The 21,651-nt window shown below is 41.8% G+C and overlaps 1 protein-coding gene across 4 annotated transcripts; it reads left to right on the top strand.

The window, feature by feature from the left end:
* Window positions 1–159: 159 nt before the first annotated feature.
* On the top strand, window positions 160–21,333 carry SLC26A8 (solute carrier family 26 member 8). 4 transcript variants are annotated; one of them, XM_072844525.1, is made up of 21 exons: window positions 752–818; window positions 1,634–1,877; window positions 2,903–3,141; window positions 5,619–5,758; window positions 6,330–6,446; window positions 7,348–7,523; window positions 8,019–8,183; window positions 8,913–9,062; window positions 9,293–9,375; window positions 9,743–9,890; window positions 10,842–10,955; window positions 11,732–11,809; window positions 13,047–13,142; window positions 13,696–13,802; window positions 15,243–15,312; window positions 16,158–16,250; window positions 16,338–16,472; window positions 17,697–17,768; window positions 19,410–19,464; window positions 19,596–19,774; window positions 20,930–21,333. In XM_072844525.1, exons 3-21 carry the CDS (start codon window positions 3,038–3,040, stop codon window positions 21,143–21,145), a joined length of 2,298 nt encoding a protein of 765 aa, XP_072700626.1. In that variant the 5' UTR covers window positions 752–818; window positions 1,634–1,877; window positions 2,903–3,037; the 3' UTR covers window positions 21,146–21,333. The 4 variants fall into 4 exon arrangements, with proteins under 4 accessions (XP_072700627.1, XP_072700625.1, XP_072700628.1 ...); XM_072844526.1 differs by lacking the exons at window positions 752–818; window positions 1,634–1,877 and adding an exon at window positions 160–247 and having other exon boundaries at window positions 8,946–9,062; XM_072844524.1 differs by lacking the exons at window positions 752–818; window positions 1,634–1,877 and adding an exon at window positions 160–247.
* The last annotated feature ends 318 nt before the right edge of the window (window positions 21,334–21,651 follow it).

The raw sequence follows: 21,651 nt of genomic DNA, 5'->3' as shown, positions 1-21,651 counted from the left end.
GCAACGCCCTCCCCGCCGCCGCCCCCTCACGCCGCCGACCGTTGGCCGCCGCCGCCCCGCCCGCTCGCGCGCGCCCCCTCGCGCGGCCGGTTGCCCTCCCCCCCCGCCTTCACCTCACCTCAGGGGCGGGCGCGGGGACAGCGGGGCGCTGGGGGCCCTGTCACCGCCTTCCCCCACCCCCCCCGCCTTCTCTCCCTGCTCCCTCCGTCCCTCCCCCGGATCGCGAAGGGCGGGATAGCCCCGTGAGGTGAGGCGAGGTGAAGCGAGGCGCGGCGGGGGTCGCCCAACCGGCAGCGAGAGGGGCGGAGGGCTGACGGGCGGGGCGGCGGTGGCGGGAGACACTCCCGTCGCAGGTAGGACGGCGCTGGCGACGCCACCGCCGCTGCCTCCACCCCTCCCTCCCACCCGCCCCGCCCTCAAGCGCCACAGCCTGGGCTGGGCCCGGGCAACGGCCCCCCCCCCCCGCCCTCTCCGCCGCGACAGCGGAGCCCAATCGCTCGTCACGACAGCTCTCGCGAGAGCTGAGGCGCCGAGGGCAGAGATGACCCAATATGGAACCAGCGCGGCGGCCTCTCGCGAGAGCGGCCCGGCGGGGAGGGGGCGGGGCCGGGGCCGGCGAAGGGGCGGAGCCTCTGGGGAGCGCAGCGTGGGCCGCTTCACGGGTGGGAGGCCCTGGTATAAAGCTTCTGCGCTGTAAATAAGCTATAATTTGTAGCTTCTGCGCTACAAATAAGCTACAATTCGGGCAGTGCTGCCCCTTTTTTGCCTTTTCATGAGCCCTGCTTGGCTATTCTGCGCAGTGCCCCTTCGGGTGTGCTGTAAGTAAAAAAAGAAAAGGAAAACAGATGAAAAAATGTACTAAGGTAGCACTTCTGCAGGCCCCGGGTAACCCTTCAGGGTCACTGGTGAGCAACAGCCTGCCACGCTGTGTCTCAGGCTGAGCATAGCTCGAGTGCGCCTGGACTCTTAGAAGCCAGTATTAATTGCTCTGTTAAAATTCTTAAGGACACTTGTTCCTTTCCAGGGGCTTCAAGCCAGCAGTGATGGGGGAAGCTAAGCTCTCTCTGCCCAGATTTCCCAGTGTACTGATCTTCTTGTGTGTGTTTAGAGAATAAATTATTTCTCAATACTCTAATAGGCCTTGCAGTATCAAAGATACATATGTGCTTGCTTTCAAGTATGTGCCTAAGACTCTGTGAAGTCATTAAGTGCTGCAGGTTAAGCATGTTTTGGAGTGGCGCCCGGGGTGTCTTCACCAGGTAGTAAGTACAGAATGTCACAGCACATAAATATTGTTAGGGATTTGTGTTTAAGGCTTTTGATCTCAAGCTTGAGGAAGATGAGTCTTGTTAGCAGTACTGTGCAAGACCGACACATTCCAAATGGAATATGGAAGCCTGCTTGTAAAACATTTGGCTTCCCATGTCAAAACCCTTCTCTTTCCCTACACAGCGTAACAGAGTGGGAGCCTGTCCTCTGCTGCTGTGAGTCAGCACTGAAGTCCAAGTAACAGGAGTGAACAGCTGGAAGTTACCACTGCTTGCATCTAAAAACTACTTCTTGGCATGCTGGGGTTTTGAATGTCTTTAGTTTGCAAACTCTAGCTTCTTCTTAGTTTTTCTTGTTGTATTAGCTTGCCTTGAAAAGGTGATTGTGCTCAAAGATGTCACGCACAGCTAAGTCTTCAAAAGCTTGTGCTGGGTATGAAGAGCTAATGAACAAAATGGCTCTTAAGCTCATCTGTGGAAGACCCTGATTTATCTGCTCTGCAAAAAGAGGGAGAAACTGTTCCCTAGGGATGGAGTGTGTTTGAGATGTGCCTACTACCAGCTCTTTCTGCGGTTTAGAATGACTGGGGCGTGTGTACGTGTCAGTAGGTATGTCTCACAAGACAGTAAATACTGTGCTGGAGTCCCTGTTGCTGTATCAGAAGCAGCGTATCTCAGTGATGGAAAGCACTAGACCTGTACAAACTGATCTTGGTGGTCCAGGAAATGAAATATGAGGAGAAAACTTAAATCCCAATGAATATTTTTGCAGGTTTTGAGACTTCAAACTTAGATTGCATTCTGAATAGACTCTCAACTGCTCACACAGCCTTTTTATATTTCCTCTTTTCTTTCTTTGTTCTGCCCATAGCAAAAAAATATGTTCCTACATGTCACCACCCTTCTTAAATGTACTTTCACATGGTAGCTCCAGATTTGAATTTTTTTCTGCCTCAGCTGTTGGTATGAGAACTTTGTCTTAGATCTGCTCTTGCACTGGACCTTTACTTACTCAGTATTCACTTTGGGAACGCGCATCTTCATTTTGGGAACTCACATCTTACCTACTCTGAGTGATAGTGATTGAATTCAGATCTCCTTCCTGATACTAAAATTCTAAGGAATGGAAGTCAGACATTTTGGGGATTTAAAAACCTGAATGGTATCAGATACCAATTTTATACAGCAAGTTGTGGCATTTGTACAGCCTCAGATTTAGCTGCTCTGTGTATCGTTCAGACTAATTCTTTTTCCTCCAGGACTGGAAACAAGGAGAATTCAAACAGTTTCCTCAGCTGTGGGAGGTTTATAGAGAGGGATTGTGTTTAGTTCCCTAAACACGGGCCTGCTTTTGGGATCAGAAAATGGAGGGGATTCAGGCTGATTTTTCCTACAGAATAGGAACAAGGCAAGTTCCAGAAGGACCCAGCGTTCCTACGACTGATTTGGCAGTTGATTTGTTTGATCCTAGGAGCAGCATGTCTTTCATGGATTTCAGTCTCCAGAGCCTTGCTTATCCCTGCTGTAACTACTGGCTTCACAGGAGTTATGTTGGGATGGACTGATCATGTATCATACTTTTTATTTTGGTTTTAGTAGATACTTCAGTCAATGACCCTGCTTCTTTCTTCCAGTCTCACTGCCAAGAAAGAGAGCGTTCATTGTGGTCTCTAGCATTTGCTGCTCCTCAGTTTTTGACTGACTGTGATCAGAAGGAAAATACGGCACTAGACAACGATACCGTTGGTGCTTACAGGGTCCAAAGAGAAATGCAGACTGAGGAGCACTTCCAGGCATACTTTGAAAGAAAACTGTCCTCCACCTTGGGTGGAGCACTACAAATCCCTGGAGAGAACAGACGGCTACAGTGCAGGTGAGTTCTGTGCCTGGAATTTATCGGGTGTAAAGAAACTAAGGAGACTCTTCAAGCCCAAGTGTAAAAAAGGTGCTCACTTTTCCACAGCTGGTAATGAAAATGCTGAACTGCAGTGATTGATAACCAAAGCAGAACACCCAGTTACAGCAACTCGTACCTGAAGCGTGCAAGATCAGCTTAGCGCTGCACTACCAAAGTTGCTATTTGCAATCTGCAGAAGTGTCCGTTCACTTCAGGACTATGATAGTGTGAGGGATATACACGCTGTAAAGAGAAACTGCCAAGAGTTGTAGTTCCCTCCAGTGCTTCCCTCAGCCCAGCTGTCAGAAACAAGCTTTCATTTGCTTTTTTCTGATTTGTGCCTTTTGATACTTTTATTTCTTAAATTTCAAGAGCTTTTTTCTGTTTCCTCTTAGCTGGGGACACGGAAAGTTGCATAATGGTATGACTGAGATCAGCTGAACTGCTTTGGCATTATTTTGCAGCTTTGTTCCTGTGTTCTTTGAAGAGAATGGGTGAGGCTAGGGTACTGATAAAGCATTAATGCTTCCACAGGCTCATTTTCCCATCTGCCAAAATTCTCTTTTGGGCATTAGGGAGCAGAAGCATCTCTTCTGCCAGAGGAGCCCTGTGGCATGCAGGCTCACCAGAAGGCAGTCTTTGTTGGCAGCATAGGAGAATTTCTGATGTTCTTCCAGCAAGGCAAATATAATAAAAAATAGGAAGCCCGTTCATCAGCTTCCCTTTTAGTTTTGTTTGACTATGAATACACTGTTTTCTTTCTGAATCTCTTTTTGGATGCCAAGTGGACTGTCAATGGTTATGGCTGTGCCTACTCTACAAAGTCCTCCTAAGAAAGTAAATAGAAAATCTCTGATTCATCATTTATCTGGGCTTTGTTTCAGCATGTATACTGAACGTATACTGAAACTTAAACTGTTGTTTTGAGACCATGGCAGGACTTGAGACTCAAGTCTAGCTATGGGTGAGGTTCCACAAGGTGTGGTGAGCTAATCTAACAGCTTGCTGCTGCCAGAAGGGACAGGGACACACAGAGAAGGGAAAGTAGGGGAGCCAGACCTCTCTCTTTCTGTATAACTAGCTCTTACATCAGCTCAGCTATATGAGGGACTGCAGCCTAAAACTGTGGGTCATGTCTAAGTTACACTGCTGTAAAGTAATTTCCTGGTGATAAGGCAAATGGAGCCATAGTTTGAGGAGCTATTGTGTTTTCTAGTTTTCATTCACCATGAAGACTTGTCATCAAGGTTAATTCCTGTAATAGTTAGATCCTTTAGATTGTGTAATAGCCTTCTGTTCCACTACTGTCTTTTTCTATATTAAAAAAAAAAAGTAAGGAGATTGGATGAAGTTCTGGAGTCAGAGAAATGAAATTACTTGATGGAAAGGGTTGAACTGTGTATAGTTATGACATGTGATCTAGAGCTAACAGTCTGCCCACCCAGAAACACCTGGTGCAGTAAGTCTTGCCCAGAGATCAAAGGGAGAATTTTGCTCTAAAGTCATAGCTAATATTATTGGAAACTTTATCATTGCACTGGATGCTTAATAAGAAAATGTCTTTATTCCCTCCCCCAAGTCGTCGTTTAAGAACCGTGTCTGCCTTGCTTCCTCATACTCTTTTCCCTGTTTCTTTTCCACTTCCCTATCTCATGTGTTTTCTCTGTTCTCCATTTTGTATCCACTTGTCAGCCCAGTGTGTAGTCGCCTTGGGACAATAAAATGATGGAACGGGACTCAGCTCTACATTAACTGGGGTCAGTCCCCACAGCCACTGTTCAAGGCTGCCAGAAGCCTTGGGCAGACACTACCTCACTTATATTTGGTTTGTAAGTAGAAAATCACCACTGTTGCCAAGGGATTAAAAAAAGGAAGAAGGAGCACAGGGTTGTGAGGTTAGTCAGAGTTTACCTACTGGAAATTCTGATTCAAAAACATATATGCAAAATAAATCATGTAGGTCAAGTCCTGCTTGCATCCCCTTATTTAATAACATAATACAGGAAACATTTGACTGGTTTTTGGGATGTGGGATAGGCTTGCCTATTCCCCCCCCCCAATGTAGTATGTTTTTCTTCTAGATCAGAATAGGAGGAATCAAAATACCATCTCCTATTTTTCTGCGGTGTTAATGAGGTCAAGTAATGGATGCATTCAGCGCTCTGGGCTCCGGCACTGACAGGCTATCATACGAATGGCACACAGAGTATTTGCGATTCATCTGAATGGAATGCAAAGGCATGGGGGTGCCTATGTAGGATTCATGTTATGTGCCAGCTGGATCTGCGGAAGCCTAACGCCTGCGTGGGTTCACAGTATATGGTGCCTGCAGAGAGCTAACCGTAGCAGCGTTGCTTCTGTGCCTGCAGAGCATGAGGTCATGCAAAAGCGCTGCAGAGATGGAGATTGTAAAAGCCATTGCATATAGCTTAGCTTATCTGATTCTTTTTCAGCTTCTCCTGGGGAAGGTTCAGAAAGATCACGCTCAAGGTGTTCCCTGTCCTGAACTGGCTGTTTTCGTATCAGTTCAGAGAATGGATCTTGAGGGATCTACATGCAGGCCTAAGTGTTGGGATGTTTCAGATTCCTCAAGGTAGGCAGAGAGAAAAAAACACTCTAGCTTCCTTTTGTATATCATGCTTTTCATAATCTGTCTCCTGTGTGTGTTCTTTCTGATGTCATCAGGTTATGTGGGAACTTTAACCTTGGAAGCTCCTTAAATCATTAACCTATTTATTTGCATATTTGCAGGAGAACTTCTTTGCTATAATCAGATGTTACATGGTGTAATTTCAAGGACAGGACACTACTCAAAATATAAACTAATAGCTGCATTTTCCTATATTACAAACAAAGTGACATGGTCTTTAAAATCCACCTTGCAAAATCAGGTCTGTTAGATTCTCACATGCACAGCCACCCCACTAGTAGGTAGTCTAAACAAAGAGTTGTTCTGATTCTTTGTCTAATTTCTAGTTAGCAAGAGCCCAGGTTGTAAAACAGTGGCTTTTGTCACTGACTGGCCTGGCTTTATCAGGTCCTGAATGGGGATTTTCATAAAGGTTGTCAGGTTTTCATCAGGAAAATTTTATGTAAAAATAGTAACCAAAGAGAGAGCGCCTTCCCAATTTGCTTGATTTTAGAAACAGATTTTTGCTTTCCAGGACTTTTAGGAGTTTGGCTGACCAGGTTACCTCTGCCAAATATCAATGGCTTCCTTTCTGTGTTCTGCTGCTCGATGACATATGTTATATTTGGGACTTCGCATCATATCTCAATTGGTGAGGTTTATTTTGTACTGTGAAATGTGTGTCTACAGGACATAGAGATTATGTTCAACGCTGCTTAAAAAAACTGGCGAGATGTCCTAATCTATTTCATCTAATATGCAGATGTTATTTAGGAGAGAATCCAGACCCCAGATTCTCAGTTCATTGTTGTTCCACTTCTGCAGCTGATCTGTGGTGAGAATTTCACCAAGTCAGTCAAGTTGCAGCTGCGAGGTTCTTTGTACCTCCGAGGACATGAGCTATCGCAGACACCAGTGTAAAGGAGACAGCTGGAGTGTCATGGAGGCGTCTCTTAACATAAAGGACCAGTGCAAGCTGCTTCACATTTACCCCCAGGATGTTACTGTGAATCATGATTTGGCTCCTGGTCTTCTCTATGGTCTTCTACATGCAGTTTCTTGCCATGACTGAACTGTTGATGGGTTTACATTCTTAATTTGTTCAGAAGCTAGATTATTAAAATGCTGTTTACATGTGAGAAGGCCCTTCACATTATCCTAATGAGTGGGTATGTGGAGCTCTGGCCTCTTAGGTAAATTGGCAGTTCTTTCTCTGACTATGTTTTTCAGCCTTTCTGGCGGCTCATTGTAGTGCATCCATTTTTTGTGCTTTACATTAAAATCTTTTTGTTGTGCATCTGACCAACTGAAGACTTTACTCGTAAAACGGTAGGAATCTGAAATTTTCAGACAGGACTTTGGAAACTTTAGGTACTTACTCAGAAACAGTAAAAATTGATTATATATGTGGATTATATATATGAATGAAAATAGACTCTCATACTGCACAGACTGATGGTGGAGGAAAGAGATGGATGTGTGGTTTTAAGGTAAGTCTTTGTTGCAACATCTCATGTAGTTCCATTTTCTGTTCTCTGTTCTGTTGGTTCCAGGCTCATTTAGCATGCTAAATGTGGTGGTGACAAACATTCTGAAGACTCTTAATTTCAACCAAACATTGTCCTCCAATGGTTCACTGGACAACTTCTCAGACCCTACATTTATGAAAGATTACATGGAGGCCTTGACACTTACTGCATCAATAACATTTTTGACTGGCATCATTCAGGTAGAAAATGAATCTATTTTATATCCTTAATGATGTATCCTTATGCACATTCTTCATACAAATGTAAGAATTGGTACTGCTTGCATATTCTTGCCGCAAATACTAAACTCAGCACATTTGAATACCTATGTTGTGCAAAGTGGGACATGAAGGTCTGTCTCTTCCTCTCATGCTGTCTGAAAAAGATATGATAGGTTAAGATTCATGTGTCCATGATTAATATGTGTGAAGTAAATTATTATCTTTTATGTTGACCAGTTCTGCAATATGTTGACCCTTAGGTAGTCCTGCATAACTGCACACTCTTGAGGTAAAGTGCTCCTATTTTGGTTTGGCAGTCTCTTACTTAATTGTGCACAATGAAAATAGAGTGTTCAAATAACTATCCATCATGTATGGCAGTGAAGAGTCATGCTCTTCAAATAAGAAAACAAGAAGGGCAGGTTTAGACATTGATAATTATATCACATCTCACTTCTCGTTTGTTCCATACAGTTGCTGCTAGGCTGCTTTTGCCTGGGGTTTGTAACAACATACGTACCGAAGACTCTCATTGATGCTTACCTCACTGCAGCAGCATTGCATGTCATTGTATCACAGTTTACCTTTATTTTTGACGTCATGCTTGACCTCCATAAGGGCCCCCTGGACATTTTCTATGTGAGTAAATTCATTATTAGCCAAAGAAATGCAGGCTTTTTGGAGGGGAAAGAAAAGAACAGCTTCAGAAATTGAAGGCAATTTCAATCTAAGTCAGTTGCTAAGGGATATTTGTGCAAGTCTCAGCTGTGGTTTACTTCGCCTTCCTGCTGTCTTGCACAGTGTATGGAGCTTATTGTGTGACATGCAAGAAGAAATGTATGTGTGCATATTTTTAATCACCTATGTAGCTCTAAAATGTATTTTCAGCATGTCTATAATTGTAGTAGAGCAAAGGTTAGAGCAAAAGGTATTTTTTTCCTCAGTAGATCATCATGGGCAAGCTATTGGGCACACAGTATCTTTATCATATCTGACAAAGCAGCAGCAGACTCCAAGCTAAAGACAAGTTAAAACTAATTTACTTTATAATTTACTAATTTACTTTACTCCTAATTTACTTTAATAATGGCAGTCAGACAACTCGAGAGAAAGGTAGTGTAGAGAGAAGAATGACGGTACTAGATCTGAACTATTTGTGGCAGTGTTTTCTCGGCAGGTACCAATAGACGAGATAGATTTTTTTTTTAAGTACTGTTTTGCTCTTAGCATGTCTCTTCTTCTAACTGAAGATACCACTGTAGGAGAAAGGATGAGTTCAAGTGTCAGGGCAACCTATGTCAATCTCCTGGAATATAAAAATAGTTGTAGGGTCTGCCTCTGATCCTTTCTGTGATGATTCTTTTTCAGAATCTATTTCATTTCTTTCTGGCTCTCCCAAAGGCTAATGCCACCAGCATATTGCTATTTTTGCTTAGCATGGCCGCACTACGACTCAATACATCTATCATGATAACTTATAAACAAAGTCCTATTGCATTTCCTATGGAACTTCTCTTGGTAAGTGATCTTCAAAATGCCATTGTGATAACTGAACTGAGAGTATAATATACTTTATTTCAAAAAACATTTCACATATTACTTCAAGATGCAGTTATATTTACACACTGAATCTGTGCTCAAGTCCTTTAAATACTCCTACAAGATTAACTGTCTTTAGATGGATGGTGTACAGTTTCAGGAGCAAATGCTATATAATCTCTAGTATGGCTTCTTGTTTTCTTTCCCAGATTATCACAGTCACCATTATTTCTAATCGCATTCACCTTCATGCTGAATCTAGTAGTGCTGTGGTCAGTATGATTCCTCAGAGGTTAGTAATCTATGCTGTTTATGAGGGTGTACTTTTGAGGTACGAAAGAGATGTTTCAGCCTGTTCTTCAAATCTGACATGGGCTGACTTCCCAGGGAAGTACAGCTAGAGGAATAACTCTTCAAGAATTTTAATTGCATCATAATTTCTGAGCATATGCAGAATTCAAACTACAGTTTTCTTTATTAGATTCAGGTTTTGTTAGCACAAAGAGGAAGGAATTTGCATTTTTTGTGAGGTGGAAGTCTTATAGATTGAGAGCATCTCCTGTGGGGTGCTGGATGCCTCTGATGATGATCCTGGGTTTGGAGTTACTGTGGAGAGAGCTCAGACCATGTCTAAACTTATCTGTTCTCTGATCCTGTAGGTTTCTGCGTCCTACACCACCAGATTTATCAAACCTGAGCAAGATCATACTGCATGCCTTCTCCCTTGCTATTGTAAGCTACTTCCTTCTTGTTTTTGTTGGGGAGAGGTATGCTTCACTTCACAACTACAATATTGCCAGCAATCAGGTGAGAAGGAAACTACACATACTTCCTAGGCCAAGAAGCAAGCTGAACTCGACTTGCAAAGCCACTAACTACCTGACAGTGGTAGAAATGCAAAGACGGAGTGAATATGCCAGATGATGGTTTTGTGGCAACTTGTTACCCTTCCCTACGGAGTGGATGTTATAAGCCAATAATGTGAAGGCCAAAACATGGCCTTCTTTGACCAAGAGGCCTTTGTATATTCCCAGTGATTGGGATGAACCTCACGCACATGCAGTACTGCAACTGATCCCTGAGGACCATTGCTGTCATGAATCCACGAGACTATAAAAGCATGATAAATTAATAGCTGAAATTGTAAATGGCCAGAGCAGCTGTAGTTCTTCTCTAATGTGGCTACTATCCCAGTGTATGGATTCTCTGTCCAGAGTGATTGCTCTGAGAGGCTTTTAAGCTAAAACTGTGTTTCCAGTGTGCTAGAGTTAGTAAGCATTAGGTGTTTTGCACTACTCCATGTTCAGCTTGTTGTGATGGCTTTGGATCTTTACTAGTATGGAACTAAGCCAATAAGGAAGCTGCCCTGACTTCTCAAAGCCTCTGGGGATAAATATAAAGGGAATGTCTTTTCCACTCAGCTTTTGTCCAGGTGTACTGCGCTGCGTACTGAGATCTGCCACATGTTAGCTTGAAAGTCAGTACTTCATAGCTTTGGGGTTCTGAGTGTATTTCTTTGAAAGAAGGAACTTAATTTTTGGGTCCGTGATATCCTCAGCTATGAAAACTGTATGCCTTTTAAGGGAGCTCATTTAACCATGGGAGACCTTGCTTTCCAGAAGGTTTCCTGAGCTTAGCAACACAGATGGACAACCAGCGAGTGTGAGCAAAAGGGAAGGACTTCCTGATAAGCTACTTCTATGAAGGTAAGTCATTCGTTTGGAGTTTTCTCTGCTTCCTTCTGTTTCTGTTTTACAGGAGCTAATAGCTGTGGGGCTAAGCAATATTTGCAGCTCATTTTTCAAAAGCTGTGTTGTCAGCTGTGCTATCTCTGGAACTGTCATTCAAGAGAAGACAGGTGGAAGAACACAGGTGAGGTGGGCTGGATTTGCTAAGCTTCCAAACTCTCTCTAAAATCACTGTATACTGAGTATAGGCTGACATTTAATCTAAACAATTTGTGAGATATAAAGTTACATACCCATGCAACATGAATTCCGACACCCTCTCTGTGTATGTTATATTGTGTACTATACTTATATGATATTTACAGCACATGATGTGCCATGGAGGAAGCCAGGATCCTGTGGGGAGAATAGGATATGTTCATGCAGTTTAAAACTGTATTTTAGTGAATATACCCAAAAAGCCAAATGGAAAATTGTTCACACACCCTTAATTCTGCCACTTCTTCCTAACTTTTGAGTACTTGACTTTATGATCTTTTTTTTAGGGGGGAGGAGGTTGTAATATGTAATAATGTTTTTATCATACCTCTTAACCAAATGTCTCTACACACTTCACTGCATCATAGAAATAATTTTGTTTAATAAAGAGTTTATTCCAAAGTCTGACTTGCAAGAGAAGTATCTTAATACTCAGGTGAAATTATCAAACCAAAATCCTGCATTGTTCTGTTGTGCCTAAGAGTAGTTCATTTAGGACAAATTTATGTCTACAGAAAACTCTTGCAGCTTCAGTATTCTAGAAGTCGTACCATGCATTGCAGCATGCCTGTGGCCTTTGTTAATTGTCCCCTGGTTATTTTTCCCAGTCGGTGGTGTTACATGGGCCATACCTACTTGGTTAGAGAGGACAAGTAAGGAAATGGTTCTGTCAGGCCTCTCTAATAAAGTATTTCTGTTCAGTTAGCAGCAGCGATTGGAGCATCTATGATGCTGGTGATTGCACTGAAACTAGGACACTTTTTCCAGATGATACCTAATGTAAGTGAACCTGAAATAGTTATGGCAGCAGCCTACGTACTTCCTCAGCATAAAATGAAGATTTTCTAAGCATAATATGAAGATTTTTCTGGGACAGTTAGGGATTATATCATGCTCTAGAGTTAATCGTTTTCAGGGATGGACCAAACCAAAACAATGACTTTAAAGTCTCCTAAATTTCAGCAGGCTAACGTATTAGGTAATTAATATTTCATCTCTCTCCCATCTCTTACTGATCAGTACAAGCTAAAATTAATTGGCTAAAACTGGATTGAAATTTCACTGCCAGCCTCTATAATTTAAACATTGTACTTCACTTTTGGTTTCACATCTTCCAACTTTTTGCACACCTGTATAACAAATTCATGAGTTTCTCTCTTGCATCAGTATAAATAGTTCCAAGGTGGGTGCTTCAAAATCTTTACTGTAAAGAGGTAGATAAAATCTTCCAAATGGAAATTGGGGTTTAGTGTCTCTGATTCTAGCTTGGTCTTTGAGGTTTATTTTAAAACCATATGGACTCTTAAACGGCTTTCTGTGGATTTTGCATTGCCAGTGCAATAAACATAAACATTTTGTTATCATAGATTATTCAGAGTACTCAGTTTTCCTCTTTTCCCTTAAATTTTTCTCTCTACTTTCTTTTCTTTCTGCAAGTTTTCTTAGGGAACCACTGACAGAGCATTACTTCCTGATTTTTTCCTGGCCTCTCTGTAAGATGGGAGAATTAATCCCTTCCCCAAAACTAGCTGACAAAACAGAATTTAACCATCTACTTCCCTTCAGTCTCCTTTTCCTTGCTAAGAAAGGCTGTTTCAACAAATGGTGTCAAACAACTTCCTAAATCTGGCAATGAACTGCCCATGCTAATTGAAACCATTCTTTGAAACAGCAACTCTTAATTCTGTAAAATTGGCCTTTCTCCTAGTGCTGCAGGAGGCGTAGGGATTCACTGAAGAACGCTGTAATGGAAACTACACATAGCATTCAAGAGGAAGTCCAGTTGTATTGGCAGAAGTGGTTGTGAAATCAAACAAGAAGTTATGTGCTAGTTTCGTGTTCATTTGCAGATCAGAGGAGAACTGTTATACGTATCTGTAAAAATTATGGAAATAAAGCTATTAAAAGATTTTAATTTCAAGCAGTTTGTCTGTCATGGATATCTGTTCCTTAGCATGTTTGTGGTTGCAAACAAAAAATAACAAAATAATAGATGCTATTTTTCTGATTTGCACAGGGTATACTGGCTGCTATTGTGGTATTTAACATGCTCCCATTTCTTGAAAAATTTCTGGACATCCCCATCCTGTGGAGACGGGATAAGTATCATTTCGTAAGTGACAAAAAAAGCCACCTAGGATTTAGAATGTGCCTTAAAGGGAGAAATGGATGTTTTGGGAGGGCAAGGCAAAGCAGTGGGCATTCCCTTAGAACAGGGATCCTTTGAAATATCTGCTGAAAGAAGTGTATTGAATATTGAAATCTCTGCAAATCAATTTGCAATTAATTCTGTACAGGGAGAACTGATTATTGTTGTTGCTTCCCAGATGCCCCGAGAAGGAAATTGTCTCACTGTCAGCTGGGGCCACATTCTCATGTCAGCTCTTGTGCAGGATTTCTCAGAAAGAGAAAGACCCCCAATATGATGTGTTTTTTCCTAATAATTGAAGCCCTGTTAAAAAGTCTGGAGATTTGAACTGTGATTTGTGATTCTCGTTTGCAACTACTTCCAGGACTGGGTTGGTCTAGATGTGCCAACAAAGCTTTTCATGTATTACCATTTCTACCCTTTTTTTTTTTTTCTGCAATTTGCAAATACTGAGGCTGAGTTGGAGGTCATTTTACATCTTTTTACTGCTCATGTTCTCTCTGTCTCTTCTTCAAAGGTTATTTGGCTTGTAACTTTTGCTGCAGTGCTTTGTCTTGGTCTTGATGTTGGTTTAGTGATCGCCATGGGATTTATGTTCATCATCATCACCATTAGGTCACACAGGTACTTGTAACTTTTAAAACAAAATACTAGTTTTTCTTAGAGTTGATATTTTAGAGATAGTTATACACATGCCAATGAAAAAGCTGTTCCATGTTTGTAAACACTTCAGTCAGGTCATTCTGGAGTCTCTCTAATGCTATCCCAAACCAGTAATCTCTTCAAGTTTATGGGCTCTGGATCGGTCCCTTCTGCAGGTGTACCATGGTATTGAAGACTGCTTATTGTGCTCTAGGCATCAGCCAGGAGAGGTGATCTGTATACAGACTTCTGTAGGGATAAAATGAGATGTTGTGCCTTTATTTCAAATACATTAATCAGTCTTCACTGCCATTTACCAAGTTGCTTTATCTTCTCCGTAAACTCAGTTCGTGATAGGGGAGGGAGGTTACGTCAGGCACACATTACTCAGTTTATTAGCTGCTAATCCGAACAGGAAAATTATTCATAAATCCAAGCCCCACCTCATGAGATTTACCATGATAGGGAGGTGCTTGTCTGAGTAGACTGAAGCCTCTAGAAAAACATGGAAAGAGGTAGGAAATAACTCAGTTGCTGCAAATATCGAACTGCTTGTGATCTGGTCCAGAGTGGCTCTGAAAGAATACCTTCAGGAAGAATTTCAGTTGCTGTCTGAAACTCACTGTATTACCTCTGCTCCGAGTTATCCTCTTGGGTTTGCTTTGGGATTTAATGAGCATTGTGAACGGGCATTTCTGCAGCCACTGTTCAGTTAAGTATCCCTGTTGTTCATACTACCTTCAGGGTGCACAACTGCTTATCAGTTTCCTACCAGTGAGAGCATTATGCTGACAACACTCAAAAAAGCTTGGGAAGTTATCTGCAAGCAGATTGCTTTGAATAGAGCGTCTTGACAACAATTTTCTATACATCAGGGCCAGCAACCAGCCAGCCAGCCACATGTTTATTCCACCCATGCCCTGAACTGACCAGAACCTGCCCCAAAACCACACAGCACCATTAGCAAAGCACGGTACCCAAACCAGGATATTCTCCTTCAAGGCAAAACCCTGCATTAATGCTGCTATACTACCTCTGGATCAGACCTAGCCTACGTGCAGCCAGCTCTAAGCACAAGTTATAGCTGCCTCCACCTGTCTGTGTAGATGTATCTTTGAGGAGGGCTGTGGGGAGACGGAGAGGGAACATACTTCCTAGCGTAATAACAATAATCCAAGTGTTCCAGAGCTAGAAATGGGACATTATACATTCTTGAGGACACCAGTGTAGCTGAAGGCTGTGTTTGTGTACTGCGCCCCTACTCAAAGAACCCTAATTATGAGTGAATAACTTTTTGTACTCACACCCTCTAAGTTATCCAGTTGGTGTATCCAGTGAAGAGGAGAGAAATGGAGATCAAGCTTTTGGGAACAGATGGTTTTCTCTGTTCTCTGTGAAAACCTAATAAACATCTTGTTTCAGAATGAAGATGGTGGTGCTGGGACAGATTCCAAACATGAATATTTATAGAAGTTTATCCATCTACAGAGCCGTAAGAGGAAACAAAAAACAAATGTTCCATCTCTCTCTGTAATCCAGCGTCTTCCCTTAAATGCCTGGGGGTGACCATTCAGACTCAGTTCGTTTGATTTAAAACTTTGAAAACTGAAGAATGCTTATGTACCTGTAGTGTGAAGTGATTCAGATACCTAGCTCAGCCTGCTTGGGCCCGTGGAGCTCCTTGTGTCCATCTGTGCTGGCTCCACAGTGGAAGCTGCACTGCTGTCATTTCCAGAGCTGTTTGGCATTTTTTGCTGACCTGCTCTTCTCAGTCTGGTTTTGTCCACTCTCCGTATGTTTTCACAGTAACGACTGTGCGTGTGCTAGACTGACTCACAGGTTCTCCCAGTGATGGGATAATAGGTAGGGCACGGACATTTTTAACACGTTATTTTCAAGACCTGCACCATACAGAATTAGGCAATACAGTAGCAGAGAGCTTTGCCTTTGCCACATGGGTACATTCCCAATGCTATGCTGATGGATTTGCAAAAAAATGGAATAATATAAAGACAAGGTTAGTAAGACAAAGGTATAGTGTATGTGTTCTGTAATGAGCATTAAAAATAATTTGGCTTATTTTATATTAGAGCAGCCAACTCTCATCTGTGATAGATGTGCTGGAGGTATGTTTTTAATTGCAAGAGAAGCAGATTAGTTTATGGTAATTAGGTCCATGTTGCCAATACCACTACCAGTATGCAGCGTAGTCCACAATGTGACCAGACAAACTCTGTCCTTAGGGTAGGACCTTGCAGACTACAACACAGACAGTCAGGAGGAGAAAAAGAGCTCCTGCTAGGTACAACCCTCACAGATATAACTTTTGTTCTACAGGCAAGGGAGATTGAAGGTATCAAAATCTTCCAGTGCTGTTCTTCCATCTCTTTCGCAAACATGAATCGCTTCAAAACCTATTTGTTACACAAGGTAAATGCCACTTTTTCGGCCAGCGGAAGCTTCTAAGAGCCTGCATTAGAGAGTAAAAACTCTAATAAAACTGCCTTTCTTTTTCAGATGGACATGAAAGCAGTGCCTCTAGATGAAAGTGAAATGAGGGCTTTAACGTCACTTAGTCTGTCTGACGCTGCAGTGGAAAGAAAAGATCTTAAATGCTCTTGTGTCTGTGATCCACCTCTACCACCGCCTAGGGTCAGCTTTAAAAGTATATTTATCTAGTCTGTTTGTTTGAGGTGCCTGGTTTTATGTTACTGAGGACAATGTTCTTAACTTGCCAGTATTGAAAAGGCTGTAAATGTTTACAGAAAGCATATATATATTTGCTGTATGAAAATAAGCAAACATTACCACTGTATTTCTTTACACATACTTTATGTGATAGAGCAATAGTAGCTCAGCTTACTGGGTGAATTAACTAGCAGTTGAAGTATTCAACATATCCTCTCCTCAGCTGAAAGAATTCATTTTGTCAGGTGCTTCTGTAGGGATTTTCTTCTTTTTCCCCATAGAAGTGAGAGAATTCCCTTGCTTATGAGGAATTTGTTCCACTGCCAATACTGCCAACTGCAAGTACAAAATACCTCAAAGGCAGCTATGATTATCATGATTAGCAGATTTCTCATCTTTACTATAACTGGCCGCTGGGCATCTTCCAGAGTCACTCATATCCCTCTTTATCTGAATTTTCTGAATTGTCTTAGACAATGAAAGGAACTTCAGGGAATGGACTGTCTTCAGAAGATATTTTTCAAGCAGTTATATGTGATTTGTAAAAGCCATTGTAGGAGAAATGGGTTGAAAGACAGTGGTTTGGAAAACATATGTGGAACCAAGGTGCTTAGGAAGTGGAAGTGATAGATAATTTAACATCATTCTGAGGTACAAAAATGCAGAGTGACTTTTCCTTTCTTGCATTATAAAAATTAAAAAACACATTTGGAACTATTAAGAAAGAAAAATTGATTAAATCGGTCCACTCTGTGACCAGCTGCCATACAAGCAAGTAGATGAATCAAAGGTCTGCAGAAGTCAGCCAGTAAGGGTCACCTTACTGTTGCTCAGAAAGGCAACGGCCATGGGCAGTCTTTTTTTTTTTCTTCTTTTCTTTTCTGAAAGGTAGAAGTAACAAGTCAAATTCCAGTATCACAAGCCATTTCAAGGTGTGAAAGACTGAGGTACCACTGTACTGTTTGGTGGCTGAAGGCACTACCACATCTGAGGCTTGCCTAAGTCACCTACTACTTTGCATATTCTTGTGGCTTTGTGCTATATTTAGTGTTATTTCAGATGTGTTTTTTACCATGAGAGAAGAAATATCATATGATTTACAGTGCTGTCTTACTTGCAGCAAAAAATTTTCCACCTCCTGGGCCCAATTCTTCCAACCACTGGTGTACTCTCCATTTTCTGTCTTAGATACCATATACAGAGAAACTGGTGAAGCGACGTCATGCGGACAGCGATTCCTCGTCATCTTCAGTTAATTTGGTACATTGGTCAAAGTATGGAGACAAACTCAGCTCTAGGACGCTGTTGGTGGGGGCAGCCAGTGCATCCCCAGGCTTTAACACCGAACTTAGGACTGAAAAGAATGAGGATAAAGAGAGAAGAGCTTGCCTTTCACCAGGCTCTGCAATAGATAATTCCTCAGTACAGTTAGATCAGGACAAACAGCCAATGTATTTGCCATGTCCAATTCACACCATTATTTTAGACTTCAGCATGGTGCAATTTGTGGATTTGATAGGTTCAGAGTTACTGCGACAGGTAAGCAACCTAACTGCACATAAATGTGAGGCCAAAAGTTTACCCAGTGTCTTATGTTTCTTGTTAGCCTAAAACGCCCTGCTACGTAACAATCTGCACATCTTCCAGTTGACCTTTAAGGGTGCAAGATTTATCTATCGAGTTTCAGAAATTAATACATTCCCATAAAACCACTTCTTTTAAAAAACAAAAGCCCCACTATCCATACAAAAGACATGCAAAAATCTGTCATCCATTGTCACCAGTTCTAGAATCATGTAAACTAAAACCACATTTATAAAAATGTCTAATTTGTTTTTTTCCATTTTGGCTGTTTATTTTTTCTTCTAGCTGGACACTTTAAAAAAATGTTCTTCTTTAGAAGTGTCAGATATAAAACTACCAGCTATCTTATCCTAGAGTGATTTTGTTGTTATTACTGACTGCCTAATTAGCCTTTTATTTGAAGTATGCCTTGAACTTTTAAGTCTTCAAGTGGGGATCCTAGCCAATGGAGATATATTTTTAGCAAAAATAAATTTCAGGTAGCCATGCTTCTCAGAAAGATAAAATTCCATATGGATTCTTAGTCAGCTTCCTCAAACTCTGTAGCTCAACTTCAAAAGAATTTTGTTTAATAACAGGTTAGACTAACACCTATTAGGAATAATTGTGGACTGAGCTGATGTCCCTAAAATCCTTGAAGATTTATTTGCCACCCACTGAATGACCATCCCATTGGGAAAGGGGGGTAAAGTCAAAGTCTTTCCAGATTCCTTCCAGACCCATATTCCAAAATTCTGCGATTCTCTGAAATTATTAGTTTCATTGCCTTTAAAAAAAAAATTAACTACTCTGAGGTCTTTTAATTACAAAGGGTCAGGCATTGAGAAAATGGTGAGAATCTATCCCCTCTAAAATCTGATTCTTTTAACGCTAAATTGGTATAACTAAAAATGCTGGACATGAAAATTGAGACAACCAGAATTACACATCACGCTTGAAAATATGGGTTCCTGTTCTCATTTACACGTGGGCATGGCATCTGCGTATGGAGAGATGTTTCAAGTGAGTCTGTTCCTGTGAGAACTTCTTGTTTAAGTGAAGAAATGGCACTGTGTGCTGCGTAGTGAGCTGTAGGAGGGCCAGCGTGGGGTCTGGCTGTGACCTGCCCTGCTTCTGGAGTCAGCATTCATTAAGATCTTGGACAACTTGCCTGTTCAGTGCTGAACTAAAAAACAGGATTTGAGATACCGGAATAAGGCTTTTCTTCAGAGATAAAACACTACAAGGGAGGTTTAATTTCCCTGTTTATGTTTTACCTTCTAGTGCACTTGTATGACACAGAATTGCTCTAATGCCTGTATGGAATTCTTTCCACAGATCATCCATATGTTTCACAATATTGGCATTACAGTCCTTATAGCTGGCTGTCACTGTGAGTATAGTATATTTGTTCACTAATATCGACTTATCTCCAAGGATAAGTTTTAAACTTAAGTGAAATGTTTTAGCTGTACTGCTTGGTGTGGTTTTGCTGCTTTATTTATTTTCCCCCATTTTTTATAGCCTCTGTGATAGCAAACTTTGAGAAGAATGATTTCTTTGACAGCTGTGTCACCAAAGAAAGGTTCTTTCTAACTCTTCATGATGCCGTGCTGGCTGCTTTGGACAAGCATCAAAAGCCAGATGAGCTAGAACCTACTGCGGAAGAGTTTGCTGAAGAACCACTAGCTGAACAGCAGAAGGTAGAATATTTAGCTTAACATTTACGCCTTCATGTTGTTAAATTATCCTGTCAGTAATTTAAACCTTGTCCTGTGGCTGAAGAAGTAGGGCAGAGCAGATGCTCTTTTGAATTCTCCAGTTTTTCACAGGTATTTGCCTTTTTGCAATGGATCAATAATCCAATTTGTTTCTTTGAGTCCTGTGTTCCTTTTTGGGGAAAGGCATCTTTGTGTGCAGGCTGGAAAGGCATCCAGCTGAGTTTTGCAGCAGGGAATGAGTTTGTTGCATTTTAAATTGTTTCCATTTCTCTGACAGAGCAAGGACCCTGCCAGGGCAGAGCAAAAGCTCCAAGTTTTTTATTTCCAGAGGTTACAGCACCAGCTCCCTTGGGGCTGATGAGGGAAGTGAAGGACAGTGCTAGCTTGATTTCCTGAAGAACTGAAGTTTATGCACATGCGCTTTCTGTCAGTACTCTGCAATAATTTGTTAAGCTCACTGGCTGTCTCAGCCAAGTTTGAATAGGGAAGACAGTTGCAAGTTCTGGGAAAAGCCCTTGTTCTGAGTAGAAGATTCCAGTAATTGCCCCACCTAGGGAAAGAACCCAGCCTTGACTAATGAGCCTATGCATACCGCCAGGCTGGGGTCCTATAGCTGAATGAGGCAAGAGAGAAGGCAAAAACCTATCCAAATCTGCAGGGAAACAGGGTTCTTGAGTTCTGCTGCTCGTGGAACAACTTGTTTAACTCTCTTACGTTGGCATTGTACAGAATAGTCCAATGCAAGGATATTGACCTTCCGGACTCTTTCCCCCATAGAAAAAACTTCAAAGAATGAAGGTGACAGCATGTATTCACCAATCTCCCTTTAATGCATGTTGGGGGGGACGGCTGGGAGCAGCTACCAGGCAGGAGGTGACAATGGTTCCCCAGGAGCCCGCTTTGAGATGAGACTGGGCTGGGTGTGCAGATGGGACCCACGGCAGCTCGGTGATGTCAGCTTCGGCAGTCCCTGCTAGCTCATTTCCTCGGTGGCTGGGGATTTGGACTACCCTGTGCTCCCACGCCAGCATGGCCCTCTTGCTGCTCACATGATGTTGCCTTGGCATGGGAACTGCGCTTGACCGGCTCAACAGATTGGCCACGCTTGGCTTACAGTAATGTTTGTGTACGTTTCAGGAGAGAAGTTTGCTCTTGAAGAAGAATGAAGATTTTTTATCTGCAAAGACCTCTGACAACAAACTTCTGCATGAAGAGCCAATATCAGATTTCTCCTCCTCAGCCCAGAATAAAGCAGAGCCAAGCTCTCTCCAGCAGTATGATACTCCACCCCTTCAATCCGATTTCCGGGACCCAGGCTGGGGGAAGAGATGGAAGTATACCAGCAATCCCTGAATTACAAGTGTTGGGGAATTGGGATTTCAGTAGAGAAGAGAAAGGTACAGTTAAGCAACAGCCTTTGATCTTCTTTTTATTTTTTCTGTTCCAGAGTTCTTAAAATAGACAGCCTGACTAATGCCTCCAGTAATTCTGTTGTTCTAAACAAAAAGCAACATTTATGTTATTGCTTTCAAGCATTTTCAAATAGATAGGCTACCCAGCAATGCTGAAAGCAGAGAAATTTCAATGTATAAGATAATTCCTAGTTTTGTAGGTAATTCTAACAAATTATTTACGCTTGTTTTCTGAAATTCTGTAGAAATTTAAATGTCCTAGCTTAGCACTTCTTACGTATTTATTGCTTGCTAGTAAGTGGAAATTAATCTGCCATATGTCAACAGGTTACATGCAGGCAGTTTCATTATTTTCAGATGTATTTAGAATGATATGAAGCTTAAAAAAACCCATTTTATTATTACTCTTCAACACTTTGCTGAAGTTGATATCGTTTGCACTAACAT

This window comes from Ciconia boyciana, chromosome 23 (genome assembly GCF_034638445.1).
Source record: "Ciconia boyciana chromosome 23, ASM3463844v1, whole genome shotgun sequence".
Classification (NCBI taxonomy): domain Eukaryota; kingdom Metazoa; phylum Chordata; class Aves; order Ciconiiformes; family Ciconiidae; genus Ciconia; species Ciconia boyciana.
The sequence above is the reverse complement of the archived record's forward strand: the minus strand, read 5'-3'. Positions and strand labels throughout refer to the sequence as shown.